This window comes from Panthera onca, chromosome F1 (assembly GCF_046562875.1).
Source record: "Panthera onca isolate mPanOnc1 chromosome F1, mPanOnc1 haplotype 2, whole genome shotgun sequence".
Taxonomy (NCBI): domain Eukaryota; kingdom Metazoa; phylum Chordata; class Mammalia; order Carnivora; family Felidae; genus Panthera; species Panthera onca.
In genome coordinates, this window is record NC_138355.1 from 16,550,410 (window position 1) to 16,573,695 (window position 23,286).

The 23,286-nt window shown below is 43.8% G+C and overlaps 1 protein-coding gene across 2 annotated transcripts; it reads left to right on the forward strand.

The window, feature by feature from the left end:
• The first annotated feature begins 627 nt into the window (after window positions 1-627).
• FMO4 (flavin containing dimethylaniline monoxygenase 4) lies at window positions 628-22,575 on the forward strand. 2 transcript variants are annotated; one of them, XM_060643499.3, is made up of 10 exons: window positions 628-957; window positions 2,744-2,883; window positions 4,935-5,072; window positions 8,041-8,229; window positions 9,339-9,501; window positions 13,840-13,982; window positions 15,450-15,649; window positions 16,981-17,333; window positions 19,490-19,559; window positions 21,441-22,575. In XM_060643499.3, exons 3-10 carry the CDS (start codon window positions 4,941-4,943, stop codon window positions 21,838-21,840), a joined length of 1,650 nt encoding a protein of 549 aa, XP_060499482.2. In that variant the 5' UTR covers window positions 628-957; window positions 2,744-2,883; window positions 4,935-4,940; the 3' UTR covers window positions 21,841-22,575. The 2 variants fall into 2 exon arrangements, with proteins under 2 accessions (XP_060499482.2, XP_060499483.2); XM_060643500.3 differs by having other exon boundaries at window positions 2,748-2,883.
• Window positions 22,576-23,286: the final 711 nt, after the last annotated feature.

Consider the following 23,286-nt stretch of genomic DNA (forward strand, 5'->3'; position numbering starts at 1 on the left):
CAGACAGGAGATGTGCTTGCCGATCAGTCTTACCTGGCCCTCTTTCCTCCTCTGAGTTACCTTCTTGACCCCTGTGGGCGTTTGCATTTGAGCTCGGGGTCCAGAAACGGGTTCAGCGAACTCAAGATGGCCTTTTATGCTAGCTTCCAAGCACTCAATGGAGAAGGAAAAAAAAAAAGAAAAAAGAAAAACAAAAAGATGGTGCCTATTTAGTATTCTGTTCCTGCTTCTGGAATTATTGTTTTCATTGTGCCCCAGGCTAAGATCTAAAACTAATTTTGTGCTTTCTCAAACTCATTTTACCAGCTTTCTCGGCTGACCCTTTCTGAAAGGATGACAATATTTAAATTCCTTACAAGTTCTGGATTTTAAAATCATATTTCTCGGGTTAGAGACCTGTAGACATGAAAGAACTTGGCGAGGTGATAGTCACCGAAATGACTTTGTCGTTTGGACGGCTCCTAGGATGGCTCCGGGGACTAAATGACACAGAAGAATCTAGCAAGCAGAATGCCTGTTTCACGCAGGGCTGTGATGTTGGCGGTGACTCTGGCGCCCTCTAAAGGCTACTGTGAGAAAAGCAGCCGCTTACCACGTGCTTTAAGTTTCGGGCTTTGCCGGAAGTGTGACGTTTGGGAGGGAGGAGGGCAGAGGTCGTGTATGTTCTTCAAATCCAGAGCCAGTAATCTAACTCGTCATTTAGCCCTCCCCTCATATCACAGAAGTAGCAAGCCCTTGTCCCACACAACTTTTCATCCTCAGTGAGGACGATACTCTCTGCTGTCACCAGCAAGACTGGAAACAGAGAACTTAATCAAAGTCTGCATTCCTGTGATGTTGTTTTTCTTTTAGAACAAAGAGTTTGAGATTCGAATTTTTTTTTTTTTAAGGCAAGCACTATCTTGTCTATTTGCTTTGAGAAATAAGTTGTCAGAGTATCTGCTCTGTGCCAATAAGGTAAGTGTGCTGGGCTATTCTTCATTGTCATTGTCTTTTTTTCTTTTCTTTTCTTTTTTTTAAATGGGGGGAAATGTTTCCAGAAACCTCTTTTGCAGAGGATGAATATTCCCCTTGCTGAGTGCCTTCCTTAAGGATGAATGTCTTCTTCAGGAGTCTCTTGATCAGGGTGAAAGCAACAGAATTAAGGAGAAAGTCAGAAAGCAAAGGAGCTGTTGTAAGGAAACAAAGTTACGTTGTCGGGAGCAACCATCTGAAAGAAAGCTGTCAGTGAGAATAACAGCATCCCAGGACTTTCTGTGATTCTGTTCTCCCCTCTGATGTCATTTTACGGATGACATAGGAGTGCCAAGCGTTGGGAAACATAAAATACTCCACAGGTGTTAGGAAATACTATAGCATTGGTGAGTGATAATAAGAAATATAAACAGATCAAATTCCAAACCCAAATGAATCATGATCGATCGCATGATTTGCAGATCACCCAAGTCTCTCCATATTTCAGAAATGATTCCTACATTTTCTGGTCTGGCAGGTCTGGGATGGGGTTTTCGTGTCGTTCAAAAGTCCAGTTCAATAGATTAGGGCTCATTTACCAAAGAACTCCGATTAGAAGCAACCTTTGAGCTACAGAGGACCTCACAGTCATAACACACTTTATAGTTCAGAGAGAGCATACACACACCTTATGTCCCACCACTCCCCCTGCCCTTCATGCCTGAGGAATCTCTCCTCCCTTTCAAATCACACCTATTTTGGTACCAATTACTTGGCATTGGGACATAAAAACAATTCTCTTGGGCTGGAAGAGGACAAAGGTAAAACTACTAGAACCCTCTGTTTTACAAATGTAGGAGCAATCTCACGGGGAAATAAAGAATTTTAAGTTCCTGCGGCCGGTCAGAGCCAGAGGCAGAACCAGAACCCAGATCTTCCTATTTCTAGTTCACTCACCAACTCCCCTCATTGACTCGAAGCATACTTTTTATATTTACGTATTTATTTTGAGAGCGATAAAACAAGACAGAGTATGTGGGTGTGTATGCGGGAGGAGAGGGGGCAGAGGGAGAGAGAGGATCTTAACCAGGCTCCTTGCCCAGCAAAGAGCCCAATGCGAGGCTGGATCCCACGACCCTGGGGTCATGACCTGAGCCAAAATCAAGAGCCAGACGCTAACCAACTGGGCCACCCAGGCGCCCCCCCCCTTTTTTTTATTTCAACTTTTTTATTTGAAGCATATTTTTTAAATGGCTGCCCCCACTCAGAAATTCATAATCTGCAAGTGTTGTGTAATTCCAAGGGTGTAAATTCCTAATTTGTTTTTGCTGCCTGTACAGTTTCTTAAGTGGCTCTATAAAGGACAAGGTGTTTTGCCCTGGAAAAACACAGCCCACTCTGTGTCTCTAACCAACAGAGACATTGTTGCTCTGTGTTGCTCTGTGTTGCTGTGTTGTGTAGCCAAACAACCCAACAGGGCCTGCAAACGTTGGTACCTGGAGCACACAACCGTTCCAGGAAGGCGCCACATGATGTCATGTGTGTCCACATCTCTCCATGTGGCAGCGTCTCCTGTTACGGGGTCTTTTCTTATTACCATTATTTAGTCACTGGGCCTTCATCATCTTTGGGTCCCCACCCCTGGCTCTCTAACTGCACTTCAAGGTACCCGGGTGCTTCCATCCATTCAACAGAATGGATTCATTTGCTGCTCGCCTGTTCACTGGAGCACGTTTTGCACTTTGCCAGTTCAATCAGCAACCATTTCTTTTGTGTTTTGATTGCAAAGACAGAACACAGTTGAGATCTACCGACTTCGGCCTTCTACCTAGTGGCCTAGAAATTCCAGTGTTCTCATTGGCAGAGGCCATTTACTTCTGTTTGAAAGCTGTCTGAAAATCCTCCTCCTCACCCCAAAGGAAACTACAGGTATGTATGCCTCCTTATTTCCAAACTCGCTGATTGCTTTTGTCTGTGTGAGCTGTCTTTTCTAGGGAAAAGAGAGGAAGTGAGGGAGATGATTAGGGAGGTAGGGAATGAACACTGATAAATATTTGGTGCTGGGCACTTTTGTGTGAGTAATGTCGCTTTGTTTAAAACTCAAACAATTCTACATAGCTCTTTTTTTTTATTTTATAAGCAATAAATCTTAAGGTGTTCAAGTAGGTTGTTTGGAGTCACATGGCCAATCAGTTGCAGACACAGGGTTCAAACCAGTTCTGCTGCCTCTAAGTCCATTCTGATTGCAGCCTACCTAGCTCTTTCAATTCAATAGAGACTCCCAAGTCAACCAAGAGTCTAAGGGGAAGAAGTGTCAGTTTGGTCGTAAATAATGAAAGCCAGACATGGAGGTCTCAACCCTACAAAGGGCAGGTTGGCAAGTAAGATTTGGCAACAGCCCTAAGAAATCCCTCTGTATCTCCTCGCAAGTCCCTGGATCTGCTCCAGGACCAGGTGAGTTCGAGGGTCTGAAGGGCTCAGAAGTCTTCCTCTGCCCCCTGTAAAGGAGATAAATACACTTTGACTCTGTGCCCCGGGGACTCTGATTTGATCTAGAAGGCAAGCTGCAAAGGCATACGACACATTCCCCCAAGTCCATCACAAAAATGTGACAGCAAACCTGAGCACAGGTGAGGGAAGAGGCTTTCTAATGGGAACCACAGGACACCTTAGCCTCTCAGACCAAGGAGATGTGCACATCCAACCTCAGAGTCAGAGATCTAGAGTCGCTGCAGACTCAGCCCCTTACTAGCAGTGTGGCCACAAATCATGTCACACGATGACGCTCTTTGTTTTCTCATTTACTGGCGCTCAGGTCTCAATAAATATTTTTTCTCTTGGTTCCCCAAGGCAAATAGCACTAGAATAAGCGGAATCACGCTACAAAAATCACGTAAGGGTTACACAGCAAGACCTCCCCTCAAAAAAATACCATGTCTTCAAAGGCAAAGCCAAATCAATTATACATATATATATTTTTATAAAACAAATACTTTGACGTCTCAACTACTCTGTGTGTGTGTGGGACTGGCCGGGGGGCGCTGAGGGAAAGGCAGCACTGGCCACTGAATCCACCTGACGTGTCGAGGGCCTCAGCGTGACATGTCTGATTTGCTGGAATCAACTGAGTGGTTCGCCCATCTGTCAAAGCAAAAGCTACGTTGGTGTTGACAGAAGCCCAAATTGTAGTACCAGGAAAAACTGCTTCTCAATCCCTATGACACTTACCTCCTCCAGTCTCTACTGACTGCCACGGACATCCCCATGTCCAGAAGACCTCATCCAGAATGCCCCATGTAGCTCTCCTTGGGGACTTTGTTCTGCATTATGGTCAGCCAGTCTTGCCTCTGTGCGAGGTTAAGAACCTCCCAGTCAATTCATGTAATATCACCATTGCATGGTAGGGGATGACCCATGACCAGCTGTTCTTCAGGACTCTAGAGGCTATGAATAAAAACTAATCTTTTTTGCTAGCCGCAATTCCTCGGGTCCAGAGAGACAAAGTGGAAGCAGAGGGTCCTTTTCATACTGAGGGGATGTAAAGTCCCAAGGGCATCAAGGTCCTGACTATACTAGTTAATAATAAGAACTAAATTTAAGTGAGCACTTACTATGTAGGAAACAGACTTCTACAATCCTTCTGACATATCAATCATTTAATTCCATAACAAATATTTAAGAGCTATTATTATTATTTCCGTCCCCACTGTACTAAAGAGAACACCGAGGCCCGGAGACAAAAAAAAAAAAAAAAAAAAAAAAAAAAAGCTAGCCCAAGGTCACACTGCTAGTAAGTGACACGAAGAGTTAAACCAGAACAGTCCCATTTCAAAGCCCTCATGTTTAACCACAATGTGAGTCTGCCCCAGCTCAAAGATGACAAGAGGGTGTTTATGCCACCATGAAAGTTGAATGCTACGACAGGAGGCTCCTTCCAGTTTTGTCACAGGAGGACGCTCAGGCCACCCTTCTTCCAACAGGGTGCCATGGCCAGGCGAGTCGCAGTGATTGGGGCGGGTGTGAGCGGCCTGTCCTCCATCAAGTGCTGCTTGGATGAGGATCTGGAGCCCACCTGCTTTGAGAGAAGTAATGACATCGGGGGACTATGGAAGTTTACTGTGCGTAGCTCGTACCCTCCCACCTCTATCAATCATAATCCGGCTGTCGGCTTTGTCCCTGCTCAGGCATGGTGACTTCAGCCTATCTTGGGGACCACATAAGAAAGCAGCTCACTGGGTGGGGACGGGCAGCCTGGGTGGCTCGATCAGTTAAGCTGGCTGACTCTTGATTTTGGCTCAGGTCATGATCTCACAGTTTGTGAGATCGAGCCCCGTGTCAGGCTCTTGTTGACATTTAGCACAGAGCCTGCTTGGGATTCTCTCTCTCTCTCTCTCTCTCTCTCTCTTTCTCTTCAAAATAAATAAATGAACGTTAAAACAAAAAAAGAAAGCAGCTCACTACAACAACACGGGATTGTGCACGAAAGGTGCCGATACTGTGCAGGATGCAGTCTGACAGGTGATGAACCCGGAGACTTAGCAGGGCAGGGCAGGGACAGTTGGAGGAGGGAAGAAAGAAGAGTTAAGTCCGCTACACAAACATAGTGTTGGAAGTTACAGTGGTTTCTGGACCAGGGACATTCTGAGGCAAAGGAACAAAGTGTCACATAGGTTAAACTGAATGGCATTGGTGAATATGGAGCACTGACACTTTTCGAAGGACGGAGGTTGGCCTCAGGGAGCGAAGCCCCAGCCCCCAGGCATTGTTCGGGTCTTTGGGAAGAGAACTGGCAAGAGTGAGGCAAGAATCCGGACCCTGTAGAGTTGGGGGTGGGTAGCTTTCACAGCAGTATCAGAATAAAAAAGGTCGAGATGCTGATCGGTCCTTCCAGGGAGAGGGGTGTGCATCCTGGGGGCTTATGCTTAGGGTTAGGCCAGCTGTTAGGTGACTTGAGCAACAGACGTAGGGGCTGGAAGTGGCTCAATACCACCTGCCTCTGGCTGGTCCTGGGCATCACAGGGCCTTCAGCAGGGACCTAGGGATCTGTCCCAGCAGTGAGGTATAAAATGTCAGAAGATAGGAGGCCTTGGGGGGAAGAGAAGAGCAACATTCAGTGGGAGCTCAGCGTGGAGGAGAGTACTTCAAACTGGTATGAATGAGGGAAGCCTTCATGGAGGAGGTGGCATTTGCCATTCATCGACAGATGGTGAAGAAAACAGAATGAGCAAATGTATGTAAGTGGAAATGGTCACAGCCCTGTGATTATAGTGTACTAGGGGAGAAAAGTTTCTTTTGTTGTACCGTGAGCCTGATGGAACCAAATGGAGCCAAATGTCAATGTGGACAGAAAACACTGGGCCTGGTTTGTGTCCCTTCTGCTATTTGACCCCACAGTTTGTTTGGTTTTCTTCCCCTAAAGTAAGATAGATAGGGGAGCCCGGGTGGCTCAGTCAGTTAAGCGTCCGACTCTTGATTTCCGCTCAGGTCATGATCTCAGTCGTGAGATCGAGCCCCGCATTGGGCTCCGTGCTGAGTGTGGAGCCTGCTTGAGATTCTTTCTCCCTCTGGCCCACCCCGTTTGTGTGTGCATGCGTGCACACACATGCTCTCTCTTTCTCTCTCTCTCTCAAAAAAATAAAGTAATATAGATAAATTTTAGAAAATAATACTGAGTTAAACAAAAAGAAAAGTACAAATTAAATATAATATCAATACCCATGAGAATTATATACCTGCACTATTAAAATTTCTATGTATGTTGTACATCTAAAACTAATGTAACACTGTGTGTGAACTATACTCAAATTAAAATAATAATAATAATGATAAATTTCAATGTAATTTCTTTCAGTCATATATATACTATTTCTTTTTCAAAAATGCAGTGATAGTGTTAATGTTCACCCATTCACCAAGTACCTGAGTACCTGTGCTTATAATGTCCCTCTACCAGGATGGGGACAAAATAGACAAGGACCCTGCCCTCCTTACAGTCTAGTAGGGAACAAAAACAGTAAAACACATTGTTACAGTGCAGTGTGATCAGGGCCGTGTTGGGAGTGCAGGGTGCTATGCGGCCGGAACAGCTACCTTAGAGACGGTGTCTTATGGATATTGACAGCTAAGAAAGATACTTAAAAGAGAAATAGAGATTAGCTTCAGCCATCAGAAGTTCATTGAGGCCTTATTTTTTAGAGAGAGAGAGAGAGAGAGATTGATAGAGCATGCAAGCTGGGGAAGGGGCAGGGGAAGAGAGAGGGAGAGAGGGAGAGAGAGAGAATCCTAAGCAGGCTCCATGCCCGGCACGGAGGCCGATGTGAGGATCCATCCCGTGACCCTGGCATTATGACCTGAGGTGAAACCAAGAGTCAGATGCTCAACCAACTATGCCACCCAGGTGCCCCCATCTGTGCTTTTAATATGCATGTTTTTGTTTTGTTGGTACGTTTTTTGAGTGTGTGAGGTTGCGACAAGACAACAGTGAGTTGAAGAGTCGATGAGAAAACAGAGGCTGCCCAGTATGTGATGATTTTTTTCATGAAGATTGATATAGGACACAGAGAGACAAGGCTGGAAAGGGAATAGATATAGGTTGAAAGGGAGTGTTGTTCTGTTTTTAAAAATTAGAGTCTTCAGTATTTTAAGTGCTGATGGGAAGGAGCCAATAAAGAGAGAGTGATTGAAAATATACATAGACAATAAATACAAAAATCAGTGAGGAGTTCTCTGAGTAAAGTCAAGAGAAAGAGGTCTAGGGCATGAGTTGAGGGAGTGAGGATGGCAAAGAAGGGGAAGAAAATAAGCAAGGGAGAGACCATAGGCCCCATGTTCATGGAATCGCTTAATGGCATTGTTAGTCTTGGAGAACCCTGTTAAATTTTGTTAACTTCTTTGTAGTTTGATAAAGATACTATGTTTAATAAGTCCAATCCCAACAACGATTTCTGATAACTATAGCATAGAGACCCAGTGCTGCATTTCCATGGAATTCTTTGGAATGGTGAGTGGAACACTGACTGCTAACAATCTCTTTTCTCTTCCTCCTGACTCCCCCACCCCATCAAGCTAACTGTGCTCTCACCACAGGAAACTTCTAAAGATGGGATGACCAGGGTCTACAGGTCATTAGTGACAAACGTCTGCAAAGAGATGTCATGTTACAGCGACTTCCCCTTCCAAGAAGATTATCCAAACTACATGAACCAAGGAAAATTTTGGGACTATCTCCAAGAATTTGTTGAGCACTTTGATCTTCTGAAATACATTCGGTTTAGGGTAAGACACCTTGGGTCACGGAAGGTTAATGAATGGGGGCTGCTCATTCGGCAATCTAATGGAAATGGGATATTTAAGTAAATTCATTCCTGATTTTATCTCTATATGAACAAGGCAGATAATAAAGACTCCTCACTTCTCCTGCTTCTCATGTTTTACTCAAATAAGGCATTAAATACTGAATATCCTGGTTCCTCTCCTGAATCCAAATTCTTATTCAGGATGAAATTTAGAATGTTTTTCTTTTTGAGAGGAAAGGAAAAATAAATTTTGCCCATGAAACCCACTGGGAAGAAGTGACTAGGAATCTGGACCACAGAAATTATAATGAGCCAAAATTCATCTTCCTGTGTTTTCCCAAGTCATTCAGTGTTGTAACTCACCTCCTTCTCACCGGGAGTAAAAACTGAATGTTTCTTCCTTCCAGTGAAGTCATTCAGATGTTTTGGGTCATGCTCTCTATGACTACTTTTGAGACTTTGTACAAGTTACTTATTTTCTTTTTTTTTTTTTTTTTTTAACATTTATTTATTTAGAGAGAGCGCGCATGAGAGCACAAATGAGGAGAGAACAGTCTCCACAGTGTCAGCACAGAGCCCAAGACCGGGCTTGATCTCACAAACCATGAGATCATGACAGGAACCGAAACCAAGAGTAAGACACTCAATCAACTGAGCCACCCAGGTGCCCCAAGTTGCTTCATTTCTTTAGGGGGGAGATAAACCAATATTGACAGACCTCCTGTCCTGAGACTCATTCAGCCCGCTGGAAGTAAAAAACATGGTTACCATACCAGTCATTACATGAAGTCCAAAGGTGATTGATAGAAAGTGAGTGTTTGGGGGTGCCTGGGTGGCTCAGCCAGTTAGGCGTCCGACTTCGGCTCAGGTCATGATCTCACGTGTGTGAGTTCGAGCCCCACGTTGGGCTCTGTGCTGACGGCTCGGAGCCTGGAGCCTGGAGCCTGCTTCGGAGTCTGTGTCTCCCTCTCTCTCTGTCTCTCCCCCACTCGTGCTCTGTCTCTCTCTGTCTCTGCCTCTCTCTCAAAAATAAATAAACATTAAAAAAAAAACATTTTTTTTAAGTGAGTGCGTGTCTTTTACTTTCAGACCACAGTATGCAGTGTCACGAAGCGTCCAGACTTCTCTGAAACTGGTCAGTGGGATGTTGTCACAGAGACAGAGGGAAAGCGGGACCGAGGTGTCTTTGATGCTGTCATGGTTTGCACTGGACATTTCCTGAATCCTCACTTGCCTCTGGAGTCCTTTCCTGGTGAGTCACTTCTACCCGAGATCGTGCCTACTCTGCTGGGTTATTCTAGAAGAAAGTTGTTTATTTGCCATTGGAAATAATTCATGATGATTATAAGTGACTTGATGCTCAACCTCAGAAAAAGTGTGTACAAAATAACTTGGAAAGGTAGTAAGCTATGGAGGTGTCAGGCCTTATTACTTACTTATTAATATAAATGCTGTTGTTATTATTTAAGCTTTATCGTGCCTGATCTGATTCAAGTTCAGTGATCACATAACCCTACCAGATGTGTCATAAAAAAAAAAAAAAAAAAAAAGCCAAGCTTTTGAATTCTGTCATTGAATTACAGGTCATTTGAGTCAGGAGTAAACTGCAAATCAATAACTTAATTAATAAACAAACAAACAAACAAAGTGAGAGCATGAATAAACTTGACAGATTTGTTTTTAAGAAACATAGCAGTTGAGGCACCTGGGTGGCTCAGCTGGTTAAGCGTCCAACTTTGGCTCAGGTCATGATCTCACGGTTTGTGAGTTCAACCCCCACATCAGGCTCTACACTGACAGTGTGAGGCCTGCTTGGGCTTCTCTCCTCCCCCCCCCTGCCCCTCCCATGCTCTCTCTTTAAAAATAAATAAATAAAATTTAAATATATATATTTGAGAAAGAAAGAAAGAAAGAAAGAAAGAAAGAAAGAAAAAGAAAGAAAGAAAAAGAAAGCAAGCAAGCTTTCAAGGAAGACTATGAAGAATAAAGCTTGCAAACCTGGGCCAATGAAGAAAATGAAATGTAAACCTTATAAACGTAATCTCATAATCAAATTAACAAAATATCGTATTCAAAAAAATGTCTTAGAGACCCAGTGGGAGACCTCAATGCATACTATTGCAAAGAAGCAATATTGTAAATGATGGTCCAGCTTGCAGCTAGCCTGGGGGCTCAATCCACAATGGCACAGCAGTAAAGAAATACAGAACCGCCTGTTATAGCAATGTTTCTATGGGGAGATGTTTTACAAGATGTGATACTATGTTTTGGAATACAGTATCTTGTCAGGTTTGGGTTGGCTCACCCTCAGTTGTACTTAGACTCTGACTAAAAGATGCTGTTGCAAAAGATCAACCAAGAGCTGAGAGGCGAGGATCCTTGCGGCAGTATAATGTACGTAATCTGGGAGAGCTGGTCGGAAGGAAAGAGACTGGGCAAACACAAAGGAGAATGACAAGAGAGTTTGGGATCAATACAAGAGCAAACATTTCTGCATACTTTAATGATCTCTGGGGCGGGGGGTGCGGCTGACTGCAGTAGAAATAGCCGTGTGCCCTTCTCTTTTGCCACAAAACCCAGATTATAGAGAAGGAAGAAATCCACATATACAGATGTCAGAGACTCCTCCTGAGGAGGTCTTAGTTTAAGACCAGACTTCAGAAGGATTTGTCACAGGAGGACACCAGGCCAAATATGCCAATGTCCTCTGTGTTCCTAGCATGGGGTATCTTGGTGAGTAGGCATGCTTTCAGGTTTCCAAAGAGTCCTGGTCTGCTACAGTTCCCCCGGGACATTGGCCCTTGGTGATAAGTGGCATTTAACATAATAGTTATGAACAAAGTTCTTCATGCCTAGCCCAACATGGGGCTTTAACTCATAACCCTGAGATCAAAACCTGAGCAGAGATCAAGAGTCAGACATTTAATTGACTGAGCCACCCGGGTGCCCCTAGGAGCAAAGGTCTAAAGTCTGGTAGCCCGGACCACATGCCAGCACTGGGCAAACTTAACCCAGTGATTCCATTTAGAAAGTGGTTTAAGAATTAAATGAGTTTAGGGCACCCGGATGGCTTAGCCAGGTAAGCATCTGACCAGCTCAGGTTCGTGGGTTCGAGCCCCGCGTCGGGCTCTGTGCTGACAGCTCAGAGCCTGGAGCCTGCTTCCGATTCTGTGTCTCCCTCTCTCTCTGCCCCTCCCCTGCTCACACTCTATCTCTGTTTCTGTCTCTCTCTCTCTCTCTCTCTCTCTGTCTCTCAGAGCAGGCCTGCTCTGTGGGGCTTGCCCTTCCTCTCCCCCGCCGCGCAATCTCAGGCCATTCCCACTGCTTTTCTGTCAGATCATGGCAAGCCCTCTCATCGCTTTAAAATCACCCAGGAAAATTCTCATTTTCCTAACGAAAACATCTTGCCTCCTGGAATAGTCAAAACTTGCAACCACGTGTAACGGTGGGGCTTCCCCTCCCCCGGCTGGAGCCTGCTTTGGGCTGGACGCTCAGTGGGAACAGGAGGCACCCATGGCTTTCCCCCTTCCTCTCCCAGTGCCTCCTCTTGCCAAACCCGTCACCCACCAGCTACAGTCTCTAACCCTAGACCCTTCCGGAATTAGAGTCACAGGGGGCAGGGAGGGTCTTTCTTGACTGGCACCAAGCAGGCGCTAGTTTTCTCTGGCCGCAGACGTGCCTAAGACTGACACTTTGCAGGGTGCTTTCTTGGTTCTGCTTCAGAGGGACATTCCATGAAGGGGGATCTCTCAGTGCAGCCCCTTAGCATGGGCCGCACCCTCTCGCTGACCACGCACAGCTCCTTGAACCCTAGCTCCTCCCCCAGTCATCTCCACACAGACTGTCTTTAGGGTCTCATTGCCTGGGCAGATAGATGCCTGTCTCATGCAAAGTTCCTTTCAATTGGCATCAGGGGCACCTGGGTGGCTCAGTTGGTTAAGTGTCTATTGATCTCAGCTCAGGTCTTGATCTCAGGGTCATGAGTTCAAGCCCCGCGTTGGACTCCACCCTGGGCACGAAGCCTGCTGAAACAAAAATTGGCATCATGGGGCTCCTGGGTGGCTCAGTCTGTTAATTCTTGATTTCAGCTCAGGTCACGATCTCACAGTTCGTGAGTTGGAGAGCCCTGCATCCGCCTCTGGGCTGATGGCTCGGAATCTGGAGCCTGCTTTGGATTCTGTGTCTCCCCTCTCTCTGTTCCTCCCCCACTCACGCTCTGTCTCTGTCTCTCTCAAAAATAAACATTAAAAAAAAAAAAGTTGTTTTTAATAAATAAATAAATAAATGTTACTGAGTAAATGAATCAGTCAATCACTGTGATAGAAGATTGAACCGGAGTTGGGGCGCCTGGGTGGCTCAGTCGGTTAAGCATCTGACTTCAGCTCAAGTCACGATCTCACGGTCCATGAGTTCGAGCCCCGCATCGGGCTCTGGGCTGATGGCTCAGAGCCTGGAGCCTGCTTCCCATTCTGTGTCTCCCTCTCTCTCTGCCCCTCCCCCATTCATGCTCTGTCTCTCTCGGTCTCAAAAATAAATAAACGTTAAAAAAATTAAAAAAAAAAAAAAGAAGATTGATATATTCTAGGAGACAGTTTCATTTTTTTATATTAAAATTTCAAATGTACTTGAAGTATTGGGGTGAGAAGCTTTTAAACTCTCTAAACTGCAGGGTTTCCTTCCAGATTCTTCATCAGAGTTTCATCTCACTGATGGTCACTGTCCCCATCACTCTTGTTTCCTCTGCCACCTCATAATGTCCATTTCTGCAGCCACCGCTGGAAATACCTCTACTTCCACTGTTGCGACCAGTCTTCATTTTTATGAATCCATGGCTTATGTCTTTTATACGTGCCAAGGAGATAATTACCAAAAATAAATCAAGAGAAGAAATATTTGGATACATGAGTCCTTCTCATGTATACAAATACCATAAGAGTGATACTTGTATCAACGGTGTTCGGAACTTGAAAAAACAGTCAGTAACACAAATGTAAATAATGCAAGAATAGAGTATAAATAAGCATATGGTATAATAAAGCATTAATTCTATAATAAAGAATAAAGTAAAATAAGCATAAAGTAGCAAGCCTAAGCCACAAAAATCATTATGTATAAGAGAACTTGCCACAAAATTTCTTTTGTGGAAAATTATAATTGAATTAAAATTCACTTGTAAATATGTTCTATACACAAACCATTTTCTTACAGAATATATCTGTTGGGTAAAATAACATGCATCAGCGATCTACTTCTTGCTCAGGATGTTCAGGGTCGTGCATGAGATGTTTCTTATGGTCTGCAGTGACCTTGATTTCCCCAAGTAATTGCTTTAAAAGGGAGCACTCATGTGGAATTTAAATTCTCCCGTATTTTTAAATCTCCTGCAGGTTGTACTAAAGCTATATCCAGGCTCAGAGAATCCAATGGGAGAAGAAAATGATACGTGGCTTCTATGTCCTGCAATTAGCAGCAGGAGCAAAAGGCTGACATATTTCTGGAACTTTCCTTTTCCTACAGACCCTATGCCTGCATACTAGGGAGTTATAAAACTTCAGATGCTTCTGATTTTCTGATCCCTCCCTCCCCTCAGGTATTCATAAATTTAAAGGCCAGATCCTGCACAGTCAGGAATATAAGAGCCCAGAAGGCTTTCAAGGCAAACGCGTGCTAGTGATCGGTCTTGGGAACACTGGAGGGGACGTGGCAGTGGAACTCAGTCGAACGGCAGCTCAGGTACACAAGGGTGAATCCACACCCCCACCCCATCATCATTTCTGGTGGCTGGAGAGAGGGATACAAGACTATAAAGCACATTGGCCGATTGCTAAGTCATGTGGACCCAACGTGAGTGAAAAAAAAAAAAAAAAAATCCACACGTAACAGAATTGAAACATCTCCAAGAGGGGTCAAGGACACTGTGTGGATGCCAGACCACGAGGCATTTTTTCAGAGGCACTGTTTCAGGAACAAGACCAAATGAATAAATTACTCCACCCAGACCACTGATCTGTTTTTACACTCTCTCTTCATAATTCTGGCGAAACCCCCATATAAAAATAGAAAATGGAAGTTATTTTCTGAACACGTCCAAATTTTCTATTAGAAGTCACATTTAGAATTTGTTTTCAGATAAAAACAGCCTTCACTTTGCCCACGAAGTGTGCAGAATGACTTTAGAAAGTCCAAGCATAGATTCGCAAGTTAGAAATCTGCTCCACTTTAACATATATTATAGGACATTATTAGATTTGGGAAAGAGATTTTTTTTTTTAATTTTTTTTTTAATGTTTATTTATTTTTGAGACAGAGAGACAGAGCATGAATGGGGGAGGGGCAGAGAGAGAGGGAGACACAGAACCGGAAGCAGGCTCCAGGCTCTGAGCCATCAGCCCAGAGCCCGAGGCGGGGCTCAAACTCACGGACCGTGAGATCGTGACCTGAGCTGAAGTCGGACGCTCAACCGACCGAGCCACCCAGGCGCCCCGGGAAAGAGATTTTTAAGATTTTTATTGAACTCAGTTAAAATTGCTTTCCCAAAACTCCACTTTACATTCTGTATTATTTGTATGTAAAAGGTCGCCAGGTCAACAGCGCACATATCTACTAGCACTATAATTTTTATAGTGAACATGATAAAAATACTTAACAGATATATAGATCAGGAAAAAGTGACTTATAAAAACGAAAACAACAGAAACAGTCATTTGCAGTTCTATGTACAAACTCACCAGTTAAAAACAGAAGCTATGAAGAAAATCTTGCCATTTGCAACAACATGGATGGAGCCAGAGAGTATAACGCTAAGTGAAATAAGTCAGAGAAAGACAAATACCCTATGATTTCACTCACGTGTGGACTTTAGGAAACAAATGAGCAAAGGGAGAAAGAGGCAAACCAAGAAACACACTCTTACCCACAGAGAACAAGCTGAGAGCACCAGAAGGGAGGGAGGTGGGGGGGATGGGCGAAACAGGTGATGGGGACTAAAAGTGCACTTGGCGCGATGAGCACCGGGTGATGTGTGCAGGGGTTGAATTACTATATTGTACACCTGAAACTAATATAACACTGGATGTTAATGAACTGGGATTAAGATAAAAACTTCTTTAAAAAGGACAGATGTTATAAGAACATTTGAAGCACATCAAGCAAACATGCTACAAAATGATGTACGTATATGTATCCTTCCTTACTTTTTAGGTACTTCTCAGTACTAGAACTGGTGCCTGGGTTATCCACCGCTCTTCAAATGGGGGTTACCCCTATAATATGGTGATTACAAGAAGATACCTTAATTTTATGGCGCAAGTTCTGCCCTCATGTGTACTAAACTGGATTCAAGAGAGGCAAATGAATAAAAGATTGAACCATGAGAATTATGGATTAAGTATTACAAAGGGGTACTTAAATTTTTTATTTAATGGGAAAATTATTGAACCGATAATTTGAGGGCACCTGGGTGGCTCAGTCCGTTAAGTGTCCAACTCTTGATTTCGGCTTAGGTCATGATCCCAAGGTCATGAGATCAAGCCCCCAGTCAGGCTCTCCACTGACAGCATGGAGCCTGCTTGGGATTCTGTCTCTCCCTCTCTCTCTATGCCCCTCCCCCACTCACTCAGGTGCATGCACGTGCTCTCTCTCTCTCTCTCTAAATAAACATATTTTTAAAGAACAATCAATAATTTTTAATTCTACTTTATTCAGAACTCAAATCTTCAGTAATTATTATGCTGCCTTTATTTATTCTGCTCTGGGCTTAGTTCCTTAAGACAATGTCCATCAGGTACCACAAATAGGAATATTCTCTGTCTGGTAACAAAAGTAGTAATTCATGAGGCTAGAATATAATGAAAGATAAAAACTCTTCATTTCTTGAAAAGTCAGGATGTTAGCTTGAAAGTCAGGACGTTAAAATTGGCTTTGAAGAGTCTTGAAATGGGCACCATCTACAAATGGAATATTTGCAGCATCTTGAGTACAGATGGCCAGCTCTTGCCAATGATTCTCTGGCTAAATGATTAGAGGATGAATTTCCAATAGGAGTTCCTAAAATTAAACATTTTAATATAACATACATCTGTATGAAGCTGCACATGGCAAGGAAAAGAAAACTTTTGAAATGAATGTAAGGTCATTAAATGTGACTTCTATTTTATGCTTGACCCAAATATTTTTTTTTTTCGTAAGACAGCTCTCAACTTACAAAGAAAATTAACAGCAGTGGATGATTTGATATGTCAATTTTATAAAGACATTATACCTGCCATGATTAGATGGAATGATGTTTGTAATAAAAAATATTTTTCTGCATAACTTGGTTCAGATTTTTTTATTTTTATCCAAAAAGTTTCTTGCTAATTTCCTCTTTGTCTAACGTCAATCCTTTGAGGCCTGGGTGATGTGAGACCTGATTCTTAAATGGATTGCTGTATACTCGGTCCTAATTCTTCGAGAAAAGCATTGCTCCAGAAATGAATTTCAAGAGACAGAGAATTTTAAACCCCAGGCAGGAAAGAATAGGTTTAGCCATTTTCCACATGCCTTCTACTGGAAGCAGAAAAACAAAAGATGTTATTGAAACAGTAAGTTGGGTAGACAACTTTGAACTGGACATTGGTCAATTCACTCCCTTGGCTTGGCAGATAATTCCCCTGAGCTGACCAAATACATAATTTGCTCAAGCGTCTCACAGATACAACTACAATGAATAATTTTCCCTTCTGTGTCAAAGGAGAAAACCAAAATTCATTGTGAATGATGAACTGCCAATCTGTATCCTCTGTGGGATGGTCACTATGAAAACCAGCGTGAAGGAGTTCACGGAAACCTCTGCTGTCTTTGAAGACGGAACAGTGGAGGAAAACCTCGACGTTGTGATCTTTACGACAGGATACACATTTTCTTTTCCCTTCCTTGAAGAGCCTCTCAAAAGCCTTTGTACAAAGAAGATATTCCTGTATAAGCAGGTCTTTCCTTCAAACCTGGAGAGGGCAACGTTAGCTATCATTGGCCTCATCAGCCTTAAAGGATCCATCTTATCAGGCACAGAGCTCCAGGCACGTTGGGCCACAAGAGTATTCAAAGGTACCTTGACTCTATTTAAAGCCCTACGTGATCAACTGAGTTTCCAATTAGTGTCTTGTGATTCAGCCAAAATGGAACAGATGTGAGCTAATGTACCATAAGATATTTCAAGTTTAGGAAATATTTAATTTCATATATGAGTAATATTGTCATGGGTGTGCTTATGTCACTAACGTGACGGTGGAAAAAAGGTTTTGGTTGTGTGGATGGGATTAACTTGCACAGCAACATATAATCATGTTTCTCAGATTAACTGAAATTGTTGGAAGCTTTGGGATCCTTATTCTGTTCTACTCTAGCTTATTTACTTCTAAATCTTTCTATTTATTTCTAGAAGTAGAACTCTATATCCCTTCCAAAGGAAGTTACTGGAATAATGCAGACTGTGAATAAAGTTGAGTTCTGAGGAGATGGTAACCTTTGAGTAATGCCTATAAAAAAATATTTTAGACACTAGACACTAACTGCTGTCAGTTTTCACAGTAAGAGCACAGATGATGGAGTCGGGGTTACCAGGGTCTGATCCCGACTCTAAAACTCACTATCTTTGTGAGGACCTCTCTGAATCTCAGCCCCTTCGTCTGTAAAATGGGGATAATAAAACCTCTTTCACAACAGTTTTGTGAGATGGATAATGTCTGCCGACCACTTATCATGGTACCTGGCACATAGTGAACTCTACTAATTGATAACTGGCATTCTTACTCTTGCTGTTACTATCATACCTCTCCAAAGTAGGGCAGGTTTTAGATTAGTAAGCATTTTAAAGAATTGCATTTGCATGATTTTTTTATTTTTTTAATGTTTATTTTATTTTATTTTGAGAGGGGGAGAGACAGAGCGTGAGCAGGGGAGGGGCAGAGAGAGAAGGAGACACAGAATCCGAAGCAGGCTCCAGGCTCTGAGCTGTCAGCACAGAGCCCGACGCGGGGCTCAAACTCAAAAAGTGCAAGATCATGACCTGAGCCAAAGTCATGACGCTTAACTGACTGAGCCACCCAGGCGCCCCTGATTTTTTAACTATAAACAGCAATCACAATTGAGCCAACCAGGTGTTCTTTAGCAGAATTGTGTCATTAATGAATAAAAACAATCACCAGTAATTTATCAACAGTATATAACACAGTACTAAGTTGTGTCGACTTCATTCACCCTCTACAAATGTAATAGACCTCAGATTCTGCACATTTTCATTAAATGATCACAAATATTTCTTTCTTTAAGGCCAATTAAAGTGCTTTCACAACATTATCTGGTTATATTAAAACCTCAGAAGACTCTTAAGTACGTGGTGTTTTGAGGTTTTTTTTAATGTTTTGTAATGAGCTCAAAAATGCTCACCAGAATGATAGAGCTGACAAAACAAAACTCAATTAGATGACGCCACAGGAGGGATTGCATGCTTCTCCAGAGAGCCTCCAGACGCAATCTGAGAACCACTAGGTAAAGTCTTGCCCGCTTTTTACAGGGTAAAGTGACTCTAGTGGCAAGCACACGACGGGGCTAAGTCAGACCTATAGCAAGCAGATACTAACCCCCCCACCCTGGGGCCAGCACTTGGCTCCGGTCGGACGAGCAGAGTCCAAGAGCTGAGACCGTCTAGGAGAGAGACCGAGAAGGAACACATGCCCACAACCACTCAAGAGGTCAGAGCCTAGTCTCTCTGTGAGGCTGAGGGACAACCAGGCGCTTCCACGCGCAAGGCTTCCGGTACAACAGGAGTGAAGACATGTCAAAGCAGGGCTATAAAAACAAGGTCATTTTAAGTAGTTACACTTAACCCACGAATAGCTTTAACGCACACATACAAACAGGGGTATACAAACAATACAATACAAACAGTATATATGAATATATGTAATGTGCAAGCAGGTAAATGAGCTGGAGCAGGTACCGATGGCCGATGGGTCAGCGCAGGCTGAGGGCTGGGTGACAGGGGCGTCCATCCTCATAATTCTGGCAGTAGAATGCCACAAACCCTGGTTAAGTGGGTTTGGAGGGGCATTATGCTTCCAGAAATTACCTCTAGTTCCAGTCTAAGCTTTGACTATTACACGTCCTAAGGATAGAGCAGTGGGGGGCCAGAAACGAGGGAGAAGAGAACGCAAAGGAAAAGGCACATGTGACGTTAATGTTCTTTCCAATGTTTCTCACAGGACTCTGTAAGATACCTCCGTCTCCAAAATTGATGGCTGAGGCTACGAAAAAGATGCAGCTCATAGAAAGGTATGACACGACATGCAGCTTCTTCGGGAAAACCTACCGATGTATTTCCGTACCCACAAACCTGCATCGGAGCCAGAAGAATATGCTTTTAATCCCAACTGTTCCGCCAACTAGATGTGTGGTCTCGGATGTGTTAGGTGGGGGTACCAGCTCCTCTCAGCAGAATACAGAGCCAGGGCCCCAACAGGTGGCAACCTTGAGCTCACTTGGCCCCCAGAACCCCCTTGTGTCTTTGTTCTTGTGTCTCTTAGGCTGCTCTTTCTCTGCAATTCCTGGTCACCTCTTCCTCGCTCCTAAATATTGGTGAACCCCAACCTTAATCCTCAGATCCTTTCTCACTTCTACGAACACCCACTCCTAGGCGGCCTCACCCAGGCCTGTGGCTCTCAATTCCATCACATAGTCATGACTGCCAAGTCTCTCCCTCGAATTCCAACTCCTAATCCAAGTCCCTCTAGATATCTCCACTTGGATACCACTTAGATATCTCAAATTTAATACAGCTAAGGATGAACTCTAGCCCTCTAACACCTGCCCACTCATCCTGCACCCGGGCTGCTCTGAGACTTTTCTTCCCCTTCTCAGTCACTGGCTACTCACTCTGGGTGATCAGCCAGAAGCCCTGAGCGATCCTTTTCTCCTCTTTTTCTCTCCATACCGCACATCAGCAAATACTGTCAGCTCCTACCTTCGAACAGAAGGTAGAAATCCAGACCCTTCTAGCTACCCCCACAGCCACCCCAGACCAGGCCACTGTCACCTCTCACTAGGACACTGGCTGTCACCACTTATCTGGTCTCCCGACCTCCTCTCTGCTCTTATACAGAGAATGTCAAGTCTTGACACTGTGGCAGAAGTGAGGAGCACCACATTATCCTTCTGGTCAAAACCCTCTAATTGCTTCCCATTTCACTCCCAGAAACTTCCTTGGGGCTCCCCAGTGCTCCAGAGCAACCAGCTATCTCTGTGCCCTCACTGCCTACTGTCCTCCCACCTCACCCATAGTGCTCCAGTCCGAGGCAGCCTCCTCCCTGGTCCTCAAACACCCCAAACCTAGCCCCCTCAGAACCTTTGCACTTACTCTAACCTCTGCCTGGAATGTTCTCCCCCAGGCTCACTCTGTCAAATACCGCCTCCTAAGAGAAGCCTTCTCTGACAACACTGTATAAATATGGCGGCCTACTCAATCCCTTCATTGCATTCCCCCCCCTCCTTTATATCTCTTCATAATACCTATTACCACCTGATTTATTATATATCTGCTTGGCTGAGGGTTTTTATAGCCTGTTAGTTTCCTCACTAGAAGGTAAGCTTCTTGACAACACAGACTTTGTTTTATTCATTGTTAGATTCCTGGCAGCTAGCATGATGCCTCATGTGATATTTATTGAAGGAATGAATGAATGAATGTCATTAGGACATCATGAAAGTTTACTAACCACAGAAATAGGTAGGAATAAAGCTTTCATATACATGATACCCACATCTGTGTCATGTTCAGGGCCCCATGTATGGCTCTCTCAACTCACAATTAATGTCAATAACAATAATTTAGGTGGCCATATATGTGATGCTTTCTGATCATGTTCATTCGTTCAATAAGTGCTGTATTGAGACTGGATGAGATTTTACGCTTATATCAAATTCAAGAACCTAAAACATTATCTAGAACTGCTCTTCCAATTGCCTCCTTTTACCATCTCCTTTAACAAAATTACCTTCCCAAATACCTTCTGTAGATAAACTCTTATTTTTTTTGCTTTGCAACATAGAAAAACATTCCCAAACATGGCTTGACTGTGATAAAAAGAAACAAAATGGCGGGAGGAAGGGTGACTTATAACTTGAAACTGAAAAATGATCCACCTTTTTCCCCTGCAGGGGTGTGATGAAAGACATCAGTAAAGACAAACTTGAGTACATCACCTACATGGATGACATTGCCGCATGCATAGGCACCAAGCCCAGTGTCCCATTTCTGTTCCTCAAGGATCCCAGACTCGCTTGGGAAGTTTTCTTTGGACCGTGTACTCCTTACCAGTACCGCCTAAAGGGACCTGGGAAATGGGATGGAGCCAGAAATGCCATCCTGACCCAATGGGACAGGACACTGAAACCCTTAAAAACTCGAATCGTCCCTGATTCCACCAAGCCTGGCTCCATGTCACATTATTTAAAAGTTTGGGGGGTACCTATCCTACTTGCCTCTCTTCTGCTGATCTGTAAATCTTCACTTTTTCTGAAGTTGGTGCAAGAATTTCCTCTTACCAGTATTTGGTGAGGATGAATCTGATTGGTTACAAGGGTTGTCCCGAGCCATATTAATTCTATCTCCAAATATTTGTGTATCCCTCCTCTCCTCTCCATCATAACCACTATCTTTCAAGTTCAAGTCCAGTCATCTCTTACCTGAATTATTATACTTACTGCCTTCCTCTCTAGTCTCAGTGCCTCCTTTCTTGCCTCCCTTTCCAATCCATACTCTACTCTGCTACCTAAGCAATTATGTAAAATAAAAATATTGTCATGGTTTCCATAAAAATGCTGATTGGAATAAGATGACACTCAAATTAGTTAACTTGGTGGAAATTTTAATATAGAGATTTGGGTTTGGGCAGACTGTAAGGAAATCATAGGGATAATGAAATACTCCCAGACTAGTAACAATGAGATATTTTTACCATTCTGAGGCCTAATGAGGCAAGGGGAGAAAACAATTATAAATGAGACAGAGAGACTTTTTTGTGGAGAGGGCTACACCTCAAGAGTTATGGCCTTCAGCTGACAGATGAAGGCAGTCCATGGTGACCCCAAAAGTGCAAAGCTTGGGAATAAGTTCCCTAAGTTTATTTTCTTCCCTCCCTCTGACCCCCTGCCCATGCTCCCCAATGGCCTAACCCAGCCAAAACTCAAAGGGCAAGGTTACCAACTATTGTGGATTGAATCGTGCCCCTCAAAAAGTTATATGCAAGTCCTAACCCCTGGTACCTATACCTTGTTTGAAAATAGGATCTTTGTGAATCTTTGGCATAGATTGACAAATGACATAAATTGACAATGTAATCAATTTAAGATGAGATCATACTGAAGTAGGGTGAGCTAAATGCAATATGATTGGTGTCCTTATCAATGACGATAAGACACACCAACAGAGACACGGGAGAAAATGTTGTGTGAAGACGAGCAGAGGTCGGAGTGATGCATCCACAAGCTGAGGATGGCCCAAACGCCGGAAGCTAGGAGAGAAGCATGAACAGACTCTCCCCCAGAACCTCCCGAGGAAATCAATCCTGCTAACACCTGGGTTCCAGACTTCCAGCCTCCAGAACGGTGAATGGACAAGCCACCTGGTTTGTGGTATTTTGTGGTGGCAATCCTAGGAAACTAACATACCGACTGATGTCACCCACGGAAGTCGGCCTCCTAAAGTGCAGACAGAGCAAAGACAATGGAGAGCATATACGGAAGGGCAGACAGAAAGGATCCAGTGCAGACTGTTTACTATCCTTCAAAATTCCTCCTCTGATTAGAGATAATCGTCCAAATTACTGAACCTGGAAGAGGAGACCCTTCGTGATCTGACCCCATTTGCCCAGGTCGCCAGAGTCCTGTCCTACAGCTTCCCCCACTCCACTCTGGACCTACCATCCAACACTACCGAACTGTCAGCTGCGCCATACCTCCTCTCTTTGGCACAAGGCATTGCCTCCACTGGGAACTCGAATCC

Coding starts and splice junctions, on each gene's coding strand:
- FMO4 (XM_060643499.3), top strand. CDS start 4,941: ATGGCCAGGCGAGTCGCAGTGATTGGGGCGGGTGTGAGCGGCCTGTCC. Junction 5,073..8,040: donor GGGGACTATGGAAGTTTACT/GTGCGTAGCTCG, acceptor CTCTCACCACAG/GAAACTTCTAAAGATGGGAT. Junction 19,560..21,440: donor AAGATGCAGCTCATAGAAAG/GTATGACACGAC, acceptor TTTCCCCTGCAG/GGGTGTGATGAAAGACATCA.